This window comes from Ananas comosus, linkage group 2, assembly GCF_001540865.1.
Source record: "Ananas comosus cultivar F153 linkage group 2, ASM154086v1, whole genome shotgun sequence".
NCBI lineage: Eukaryota > Viridiplantae > Streptophyta > Magnoliopsida > Poales > Bromeliaceae > Ananas > Ananas comosus.
Window position 1 is genome coordinate 16074728 of NC_033622.1, and position 11492 is coordinate 16086219.

General features: G+C 36.6%; 3 protein-coding genes across 3 annotated transcripts; 2 read left to right on the forward strand and 1 right to left on the reverse strand.

Moving 5' to 3' along the window:
• Positions 401-1445, forward strand: LOC109724115 (heavy metal-associated isoprenylated plant protein 41-like; the record flags this gene model as incomplete). The annotated part of the gene is given in 1 exon segment (XM_020252806.1): positions 401-1445. A coding segment is annotated over 1 exon segment (340 nt), but the record flags the coding sequence as incomplete, so codon positions are not given.
• LOC109725339 lies at positions 3614-8628 on the forward strand. Its single transcript, XM_020254497.1, has 3 exons — positions 3614-3890; positions 4340-4538; positions 6959-8628. Exons 1-3 carry the CDS (start codon positions 3656-3658, stop codon positions 8124-8126), a joined length of 1602 nt encoding a protein of 533 aa, XP_020110086.1. The 5' UTR covers positions 3614-3655; the 3' UTR covers positions 8127-8628.
• LOC109706604 (heavy metal-associated isoprenylated plant protein 47-like) lies at positions 10391-11429 on the reverse strand. The gene is made up of 3 exons (XM_020227546.1): positions 11331-11429; positions 11059-11137; positions 10391-10859 (listed from the first exon to the last, which is right to left on the reverse strand). The coding sequence occupies exons 1-3, from the start codon at positions 11334-11336 to the stop codon at positions 10576-10578; spliced, it is 369 nt and encodes a 122-aa protein (XP_020083135.1). The 5' UTR covers positions 11337-11429; the 3' UTR covers positions 10391-10575.

Below are 11492 nucleotides of genomic sequence, written 5' to 3' on the forward strand. Positions count from 1 at the left end.
ATAAAAGTAGTGAATGTGTGTGTGTGTGGAGAGAGAGAGAGAGAGTGCTGTTATTATACTATTACGAGTATGATTGTCTTCGTACTCATAAGTCGTTTGTGATAATAGAACTTACGAATCGACGATCCACACCATTAAATATAATTTAGACTATTTAAACATTTTAGAAACCGAATTTCATGATTTTTTTTTGACATCATATACTTAGAATTCTATTAATAGTAAATGAATAGTATACTCAGAATAGATTCGAAGGTGGCAATTATTCCTTGCATCATCTATGCGGGTTTCTACTTCCCTTCTCTTTCTCAAGTCACTGGCGTCCTCTTTGCTTTGCTTCGCTTTTAGATTCTGCTCTGTTATTAAGTCCTGTCATTCTACCCTCTATCTTGTGCTTCAGTTTGCACCGGAGTCTGGTGATGGGTTTCCTCAGCGATGCCAGTGACATGCTTCGACCTTATGGCGAAGTTCATATTAGCCATAAGACCGCAGGCCCATTCAAAAGATGGAACCCCGAAGAACTCGCCTCTAAGGCCTCTCTGCTTCTTGTGGAGTGTTCCGATTTTCGAATTGGCGATTATCCTGGTTACAATAACAAGAGGGGAGATGGCTTTTTCTGTGACGAGCCTTTCCCTCTAGTCGAGTGCAGCACGTTCAAATTCAGGCGAGTGCAGCACGTTCAAATTCAGGCGAGTGCAGCACATATAATACCAAGATTCTTTACCGATCTACATGAATGAAGCACCGGGAAGAAACTTGATGTACGATGTACAGCACCAAATTAATGCTCATCAAGGTTTTGTCGATGTTAGCCGAGCTGTTCAAAGTTTTCCAAGTAGAATATGCGATTTGTACATGAATGAACCACCGGGAAGAACTGTGTTACATGATGTAGGATACCTGGAAAATGATCGCGAGCAATCTCTGTATATAAAGGCACTGCTTCAAAGGTTTGGATAGCCGCCATCCAACTGAGTAGCATATGCTTTACAGGTTCTACTTCACGGTTAGTTATCTTTTCCTGAAATGTGAAGCGGATACAGGCTTTTCCTTCAGGCATGTTTGGCAATAAGTTCGTTCGTGCTTGGATCTCGTATCTCTTGAAAGTTTTGGAGTGCTATTTATTCAGTTTCTTGATTCCACTAGACCCCTTGGAGAAGGTAAAAAATAGCACATTTTTGTGTTTGCTGCCACTTCTTTTCTCCTGTAGCTATGTGGTGAATTGAATGGGCGGTCGTAGGCTCCTACTAGTGAATTGTAACTTAATCCTCTCTGTGGGTTTCTCTATGGCATGATAGTTTTTTGAGTGCTGAGTGTTCTATTTTGGGTTTTGTGATTTATGCTTCACGTGCGTTTTTTCTGTGGCTCATTGTAAATGTAAATATACTGCAATTGTAATTACCTGTAGCTTTAAATTTGTTGTTTGGTTTGATGTTCTTTGAATTCAACTGTTACAGTTAAACTTGAATGAGATGGTCCAACTACAGTAGTTGGAAATGGAATTGCATTTAATTTGACTGCAGTTTTAATTGTAGTAGTTGAATAGAGTAATTTTAAACAAAAAATTAAGGTTATCTTCTTAGTAATTTTAGAAATAGAAACTATTTTACCTTTGTATATGAGAGAAAATTTGGCTATCACATATATATACAGTTATAAAATTTTAAAGTGCGCTTATTTGCCACATGCAATTAAATAAATTATTTATTATTGTAATGTTTTGTATAATATTCACTTGCTGTATTTTTTTAATTATATATATTTCTAACTTTGTTGTATTTTTAATTATAATTTATTATCTAATTAATTTTTATTAATTAATTTATAATTTCTAATTATTAGTATTTTTAATTATAATTTATTATCTAATTAATTTTTATTAATTAATTTATAATTTCTAATTATTAGTATTTTTAATTATAATTTAACCAAATGGTTTCTAAGGTTAGTTATATAAATAAATTATTTTTTTTTCCATTATTATTAGACATGCATCTTAGTCCAAAAGCAAGGTCAAACAATGTTAGACATTTTTGCATAGCGCCAAAGGTGCAGGTTTAGAAAGTGTCTCTCTCCTATCGTATAAAAGAAATCTGTTATCATCTCTTAATTAGTTTTTAGGAATGATATTTTATTTAATATGTCTCTTTTTATTATTATTTTGACTTTGTGTCAACCATTAATTCTCCTATATGGCGGAGGCGTCGAATCGGGGTTCCGGGGCTTAATGTGGAGGAAGACGACGAGGATGATGATCCCGGAGAAGATGAGGAGGAGGCTGAAGAGGAAGCAGAGGATGGCGAAACACCAGACGAGGGGGTTGGTGCGGCGGCGGCGGCGGCGGAGGAGTTGGATGCTTTCTCCGCCGGAGGAGGGAGCTCCTCCTCCGCCATCGCCGCCGCCGCCGCCGCCGCCGCCGCCATCGCCGCAGGAGGCGGCGGCAATGGCGGATGCGGCGGAGGAGGCTTCGTTGGCTTGGGAGCGAGAGGGGTTTGGGTTGGGGTGGAGAGTGGAGGCATCGGAGGAGAAGTGCGGAGGAGAAAGACTTTGGAACGAAGTAATTAATGAAAGGGAGAGAGAAGGGTGATGGGCGTCGGAGTTATTAGAGAAAGAGAGTGTGCGCTCACTTTTTTCTTTTTTTTTTTAAATATAGGGAAAAAAAAATGAGAGAGTAAAAGAAGATATAAAGGGTAGAGAAACCTTTGAATAAGGAGAGAGAGAGAGAGAGAGAGAGAGAGAGAGAGAGAGGTTAGAGTTGATATGAACAGAATACAATAGTTAAGTCTGAACGAAAGGGTGAACGAAAGGGTGAATTAGATAGATGTAAGCAATAGATTTAATTGTGAGGTAAATGCCAAAATAAAATAATTTTTTAAAACTTTCAATAGTTAAGTCTGTACAGCATCATCTCGTGTGAAACTCTGGTTGCAAATATCAGATACGTATATCAAGCACTTATTCACAGTTCGATCCATATCCGATCAGTTTTCACCTCCTCTATAGAACCATGCATGGCCATGCAATCCTTGAAGATAGAACATAGATCCGGCCCAGAAGATGATTGGGCCCATGTATNTTTTTTTTTTTTTTTTTTTTTGTTGTAACTTGCTAATTTCCTTGTTTACCCTTCAAATTCAAATTTAAGACTAATCATAACGTTAAAACGAGCCAACAAAACCGGAGACGAATTCTATGCGGAACTCCTCATAGAATCCTCCATAAGGAATGATTTGTACACCGTCCATGTTAATTATAATTTATTGGACCGCTGGGATTGTTCCATATACAAAAGCTTGCTAAATAACGGAGTTTCTCCGCATAAAATATTTTATAAGGAGCTTCCCATAGAAAATTTGCCCGCATAAAACCTCCCGAAGTCGAACGGCCTCGTCGCTTCACGTACTACTAATTCTACAATGTGACGGATATATGTCACGAACAATGGACCCCACCATAGCGGGGCCCACATGTCATATAAACAAACCGTGATATACAAAGCGGCACACCAAAGCGCGCTCTTCCCTCCCTCGTAGTATTTGTACCACCCCGTGCTCTCATCGTTCTTTTGATTTCTTTCCTAGGAAGGAAACGGTGGGTTTAACAGAGAGAGAGAGAGAGAGAGAGAGAGAGAGAGAGGAGAAAGAAGAGGGCGTTAATGGCGGTGGTCGCGGAGATAGGGGAGGAGACGAAGAAGGAAGAGGAGGGAGAGGGAGGGGAGGAGGAAGAAGAAGAAGAAGAAGAGGAGGAGGAGAGGGTGAGATGGGCGGGGCACTATTCGTCGGCGCAGCAGATACTCCTCGTGGGGGAAGGGGACTTCTCCTTCTCCCTCTCCCTCGCCACCTCCTTTGGCTCCGCCTCCAACATCGTAGCCACCTCCCTCGACTCGCGTGGTATCTCTCTCTCTCTCTTCTCCTTCTCTCTCGCGGACTCGTAAAAGAACGAAGACGATGAGGTTCTGCATTTCGTTGCGATTTGTTCTTTAAAGTCGTTACGTGCCAAGTAGTCTCCGTTAGCGTTTGGTGAGTAGTTTTTAATCTTTCTATTAGGGTTTTGTGCGCTTGTACTCTAAGACGATCGCAAGAGGACATTAATTATTGTATTATCTTGCTCGAGTGGCTAGGGTTTCTAGGGTTTGCTTGGTAGTTTTTTATGTTTTCTTGGAACTTAAATTTGGTTTGTTATGCTTCTCTCTGTTTCGATTGCTGTTTTTGTTTGATTATGTTGGTTTTGATTCTCTCTCTCTCTCTCTCTCTCTCTCTCTCTCTCTCTCTCTGTTTTCATTATTATGTATGTTTTTGGTTGATATCATTTTTGCTTTTTTAATTATATGTTGGAGCAGATGATCTGGTGAAAAAGTATAATAAAGCTCAATCAAACCTGAACAGTCTAAGGGAGATGGGGGCGACAGTTTTACACGGTGTCAATGCGAAAAAAATGAAGCTTCACACGGATTTGAAGATGCGGAAATTCGATAGGATTGTTTTCAACTTTCCACATGCTGGGTTTAAAGGAAAAGAAGATAATCCACAAGTTATCAAGTAGGTATCCAAGTTCTAAAATAGCTTACTAGGTCTTTTATGTAATGCTCCAATTTATTCACGTTCTCTGCATGCGTAGAAATAGGTTAAAGATATGACAAGGCAAACTTCAATCTATACTAGGGGTTCTTGCAGGCTGCAACATGCTCGTATTTATGGCAAAGTTGTGAGAATATGCTAAACAATATAATTTGCACTCGGCCATCTGTTTTATTGATAGCTAGTTTCTTTCATGTGTTTGACGACATTTAGGGTATCATTTATAATTCGTAACATTCTAAACTGTGGCCAACACGCACCTTTAGCATGAACTTTTGTAAGGGTGCAAAAGTAGGTAGTGTCACTTCAAGTTATATCATTTAGATATTGTTCGGATACTAATACGCACTTATTTAACTGGTAAGGTTTTATATAAAAATCTAATTAATGATACATAGTTCTAGAGAAATAAGTTGATTCTTTTTCTAGGACCTTACTTTTAGAAGTAATACTGAAACGGATTTCCTGTAAGTTTTTGTTGTTTGGTTAGTCTTGGCATAAATTTTGATTGTTTATGGTGATTGTTTAGTTATTTGTTTGATTTAAACTTTTATGTTGTCTTTATTGGTTTGAACTGGTCAAACACTGTCCCGGCTCGAATGTGTAAAGGTTGAATTGTCTGTCCACATAGTTGTGGTTATAATTTTTCATATGCCCTTATAGCCATGAGAATATTGACTAGATATTCAGAAGTTTGCTAGATGTAATGTCTTTTCATTGAGTATGCACAGAATTGCTTTTAACCTATTTAAGTTTAGTGTCTTTTACCACTTGAAGGAGCCTCACTATGGCAGGTTTCTTCTGATAATATGCTAATATATGGGAATTGTACACTCCAGATTGATGTTATTGATGGTTATGTGAATTTTCAAATGTTAATGTGTCAAAATGTAATTAGAATTCATCACGTAAAATTGGATAAAATACAATGTCCCTTCTATTTTTGGAATTACACTATAATCCTGTTTCTATTTTAGATAAATTATTATGCTGTTCTTTCACATGGTTCAATTCTTTTTTATGCGCTGTGATTTTTTATTATTGGAAATATATGTCTATCATCTTTCCGTGGGAAGAGAAGTACAGGAAGAAAGAAAAGAAAGCAGGATGGTAGTATTTATGTCTATAAAAGTATGTGAATATGTGTGTGTGTGTGTAGAGAGAGAGAGAGAGAGTCCGGCTATTATACTATTATGAGTTTGATTGCCTTCGAACTCATAAGTCGTTTGCGATAATAGAACTTACGAATCGACGGTCAACACCATTAAATATAATTTATACTATTTAAACATTTTAGAAACTGAATTTCATGAAATTTTGTTGACATTGTATACTTAGAATTCTATTAATAATAGATGAATAGTACTTGTTGTCTACTTTTAATCCTTTCCATAAATAGAATTTATTGTTTGTTTAGTGGTGGTACTATTATAAATCTAAGGGCTAAAAAGTAGATGGCAAATGCTATTCCTATATTATCAATAGTATTCTAGATGAACTCTCTCTCTCTCTCTCTCTCTCTCTCTCTCTATATATATATATATATATATATGGAGCAGGGCTGCTGTGCTCTGAGGAGCACGGAGGCCTCTGTGCTCCTGAGCCATTTTCGATGATGGAGTTTCCGAATCGATGATCGGCTCCGTTAAACTTGATCTAGAGTATTTGAAGTTTCTAGAAAATAATTTTTGCGATTTTTCGATATCATTTACCTATCAATCGAAAGGATTCAAAATCAATAATTTTTAACAGCTGAAAGTAAAAATCCTATCAGTGGTGATATAGCACTAAAATTTTCGATCAGAAATATTGATCTTGTTGTCGATAGTATAAAGAATTTTGTATCAAAATTTCATCTGAGAATACTTCTACACCGTTAAACTTGAAAACGGCAGATATCAACCATTAAAAATTATGGATTTTGAATCCTTTTAATCACTAGGTAAATGATATAAAAAATCGCAAAAATTATTTTCTAGAAACTTCAAATTCGCTAGATCAAGTCTAACGGAGCCGATCGTCGATTCGAAAATTCTATCATCGAAAACGGCTCAGGAGCACGGAGGCCTCCGTGCTCCCGAGAGCACAGTAGCCCTACTCATATATATGTATGTATGTATATATTATTTAGTCTGCAGATCTTTACAAGTGCCAAATTAAGCATGGTTGCTTATGAGCATTACTACTTGTAGACATTCTAGTTAATATAGTTGTCAGTTACTCTTCAGAATAGATTCGATGGTGGCAATTATTCCTTGCATCATCTATGCAGGTTTCTACTTTCCTTCTCTTTCTGAAGTCACTGATGGCCTCTTTGCTTTGCTTTTAGATTCTGCTCTGTTATTAACTCCTGTCATTCTATCCTCTAACTTGTGCTTCAGTTTGCACCGGAGTCTGGTGATGGGTTTCCTCAGAAATGCCAGCCACATGCTTCGACCTTATGGCCAAGTTCACATTAGCCATAAGACCGGAGGCCCATTCAAAAGATGGGACCTCAAAGAACTCGCCTCTAAGGCCTCTCTGCTTCTTGTTGAGTGTTCCGATTTTCGAATTGGCGATTATCCTGGTTACAATAACAAGAGAGGAGATGGCTTATTCTGCGATGAGCCTTTCCCTCTAGGCGAGTGCAGCACGTTCAAATTCAGGATTGGAGAGATGCGCAAAAAGAAAAAAGCTTTCAAAAAGAGATTTTCTTTGGTGCCATCCATTGAAGCACCTAGTTTAGATCTCAACAACCTTGAAAACATCAGGAGACTTAATTGTCTACCTCCTGTTGCTCAACATGGTTACAACATGGAGGGAAGGCCCCAATCGAACTTTCTGATTAATGTGGATAGCATTCGAGGGACAATTACTTTTGGACCAAGGATTAGGACTACGAGTGGTAGCTTACAAATGACTGAATTGAATTTATCAAATGCTCATCGAGGGTTTGGAATCTCCAATCTTCATTTCGGTCGGCCTGTGCAAGATTCTTTAGGCAGAACATATGAATTACACATGAATGAAGCATCGGGAAGAACTGTATCACATGATGTGCAGTACCAAGATTATGTACGCAGAACATATGGATTGTACACAAATGAAGCACCGGGAAGAGCTGCATTGCATGATGTACAATACCAAGATTCTTTACGGGTGAATGAAGCACCGGGAAGAACCTTGCCGTTCAATGTACAACATCAAATTCCGGAATTTAATTTATCAAATGCTCATCAAGGTTTTGTTGATGTTGGCCGAGCTGTTCAAAGTTTTCCGAGCAGAGGATATGATTTGTACGTGAACGAACCACCGGGAAGAACCTTGCCGTACAATGTACAACATCAAATTCCGGAATTTAATTTATCAAATTATCATCAAGGTTTTGTTGATGTTGGCCGAGCTGTTCAAAGTTTTCCGAGCAGAGGATATGATTTGTACATGAATGAACCACCAGGAAGAACTGTGCTACAGGAAAAGCTTCGCGAGCAAGCTCTGTATAGAAAGGCGTCGCTTCGAAGGTTGTTGGATAGCCGCCATCCAATTGACCCTACGCTTTACAGGTTCTAATTCACGGCTACTTATCCATTCCTGAAATGTGAAACAGATACGGGCTTTTCGTTCACGCATGTATAGCGATAACTTTGTTCGTACTTGGATCTCATATCTCTTGAATCATGCCTCGAAGGTTTTAGAGTGCTCTATGTATCCAGTTTCTTGCTTCCATAAGACCTTGGAGAAGGTAAAGAATAGCACAATTTTTTGTGTTTGTTGCCACTTCTTTTCTCCGTTGCTATGTAGAGAATTGAATGGACCGTCGTAGACTCCCAGTGAATTGTAACTTAATCCTCTGTGCGGGTTTGTCTATGGCATATGGCATGATAATTTCTGAAGGGCTGAGTGTTCTATTTTGGGTTTTGTGATTTAAGCTTACCATGCGTTTTTTCTGTGGCTCATTTTAAAAAGCACTCCCAGAAGAATAAGGAGCTGTTTGGCTGCAGGCAAGTGCAAGTATACTGCAATTGTAATTATATTTGAATTTAAATTCGGCATTTTGTTTGATGCTTTTTAATTCAACTTTTATAATTGGAACTACATGAGGAGCTCAACTGCTGCAGCAGATAGAACTGCATGCATTTAATTACCTACAGTTTTAATTGCACTAGTCAGAGAAATAATTTTAAATCAAAAATAAACTTATCTTCTTAATAATCTTAGAAATAGAATTTTTTTTTTTTTTTTTTTTTTTTTTTTTTTTTTCTTTCTGATTTGGAGAGTGTATATACACACACTATATAATTAAATAAATTATTAATAATTGTAATATTTTGTACACTATTCACTTGCTGCATTTTTTTAATTGCATATATTTTTAGCTATATTGTATGTTTATTTATAATTAACCAAACGCTTCCTAAGATGAGTTACATAAATGAAATATTTTTTTCCCTTGTTATTAGACATTTTTCGTTCAAACGCAAGGTCAAACAATGTTAGCCATTTTTGCACAGCGCCAAAGATATACGTTCAGAAAGGGTCTGGGTCACTATCCTATCGTATCGCAATTACCTTATAGTCAAAGAAATTTGTTATCATCCCTTATTTTTTAGGAATAATATTTAATCTCTTATTATTATTATTATTTTTCCACCGAAAACGCCAAATTGACTTTGAGTCAACCATTAATTCTCCTACATGGATAACCATATTTTGACCAAATTCTCCTCGTTAGATCCCAACTAATGCGTGGATTTAGAGAGAGAGAGCCACTCAATTTTGTCGCCTAAGTCTTTCGGTCAATTACAAATTGATTAAGATCGATATAATAAATTAACTCAAAATAATATAATTTCGAATACCTCACAGTTTCTGGGGTCAAACATATCGTTCTTTGTGGGTAACCCTTATGTTTTCTTACACTGCCAAATTTAATCAATATCTTTTTTTTTAAAACTGATGGCAACATTTTGCGCAACTAAAATTAATTAAAAGAGAGGAACAGAGTGCCGCTATCTGCCACTACGAACAAACCGGCTCTGTCGTAGGTTTTTTTGAGACGAGTAATTATTCATGATAGAGATTAGATTTATTTAAATTTTATTTTAAAATTAGGATTATAGATTCATAATTTCTAGCAGACTCAAAAATCTACTATTAATTATCCTAAAATTTCAATATTAAAAACTTCTCGATTAAGAGACCAAATTTAATACCGATGATACAAAAAAATCGTAGTATAAAGGTGAATTTGTATTTATATAATTTTTTAGTATGTAGCTTAAGTAAGGGCATACCCCCATTATGCATTAGTGAAATAATCAGTTTAACGGCTTGACAGTCATTCAGAATTGAGTTATTTAGTTTAACGACTTTGTGGTCAAATTTATTCGGTTTAGTGAATTGACGGTCGATTAATTTGAACTTAATTTACTCAGTTTAATAATTTGACGGTCGATTGATTTAAACTTGATTTGTTCAGTTTAATAATTTGACGATCGGTTTAAAGCTGAAATGTTCAGTTTAACGACATGATATGATGGTAGGTTTAAAGAGTTTGCGCAACTAAAATTAATTAAAAGAGAGGAAACAGAGTGCCACTCAATTTCGTCCACTAAATCTTTCACAACAATTACAATTGATTAATGGTATTAAGCGATGATTAAAAAATATAGATATAAGAATTAACTCTAAACTATGTAGTTTTGGGTACCTTACAGTTGCTCGTATCCAACGTTTCTTGTGAGAAACCTTATGTTTTTCAATATTTTTTTTCCCATATCTTTCTAAAACTGATCACAATATTCTATACAACTAAAAATAATAGAAAGATAATATAATAAACGAGAAAAATACATACCATTACACAATAATATTACCCCATATGCAAACTTAATTACATGATTATAATGGTACCTTGCTTATACACGACGAAAACATATATATTTATACATAGCTAAACATATAGTTCACAAGGATGATGTAAACACACAAGCACACCGTGACTAATATTGAAAACTCGCTACAGGATGGAACAAGTATTCGGGACCGGATCGTACCCCATACTATACGTCGGATACGTATACGGTGGGTAGTGAACGTAAATTGCTTCTGAAGTTGCAGATGGAGCTTTTTTTTCCGCCGATTTCGCTTCGTCCCCGTCTTTCACCTCTTCGACCGAAATTATATCCGCGCGGAGCTTTAGCTTCTTTCTCAACGCCTGTAGCAACTTTATCACGTCCACTCCCGTGCCGATCACCACTAGCTGATCTCCTTCTTTTCCTTGTATCGCTATCGACTCCACAGCTACGACATGTTCGAATCGTGTAAGTTATTCAATCGATCATATACGCCACAAATACTAAGGAACAATGTTTTCGCGTCCAGTTTGACAAATAACTTTGCGTCGTGTCATGATGATACTTCGCAAAACTAGCTATCATTGCGTTTTAAATAGAGAAGTTGTTTTCGATCAATCGAATATATTAAGACATTGAGCACACACCTCCTATTTTTGTGGCAATTTCTAAGGCCTTTTGCCGACCCTCCTGGCCGTTCATCGGGATCTTCATCACGATCTTTTGCTGCACAGAAGTTACCGATTTCGTTTTCATCAAACGTACTTTGATCATTTCTTGATACGAGTCAAATATAATTACCATGTTGCAAAGCAAACATGTTGAGATGTACTACGCCAAAAATATATATATATATATATATATATATATATATATATATATAATTGTAAAAGCGTGCTAATGATAGTAGGATTATTACCTTCATTGCTGGAACCGGAAACAAATAATCTTTCCAATTCTAAAGAACGGGTTAAGTACACTCAGTGAACTCTTTGCAGAGTACAGAGGGACATATATATATATATATATAGATATAGAGTAAAAAAAGAGAAATGAGTGGATATTAATTTATACTTTTTTT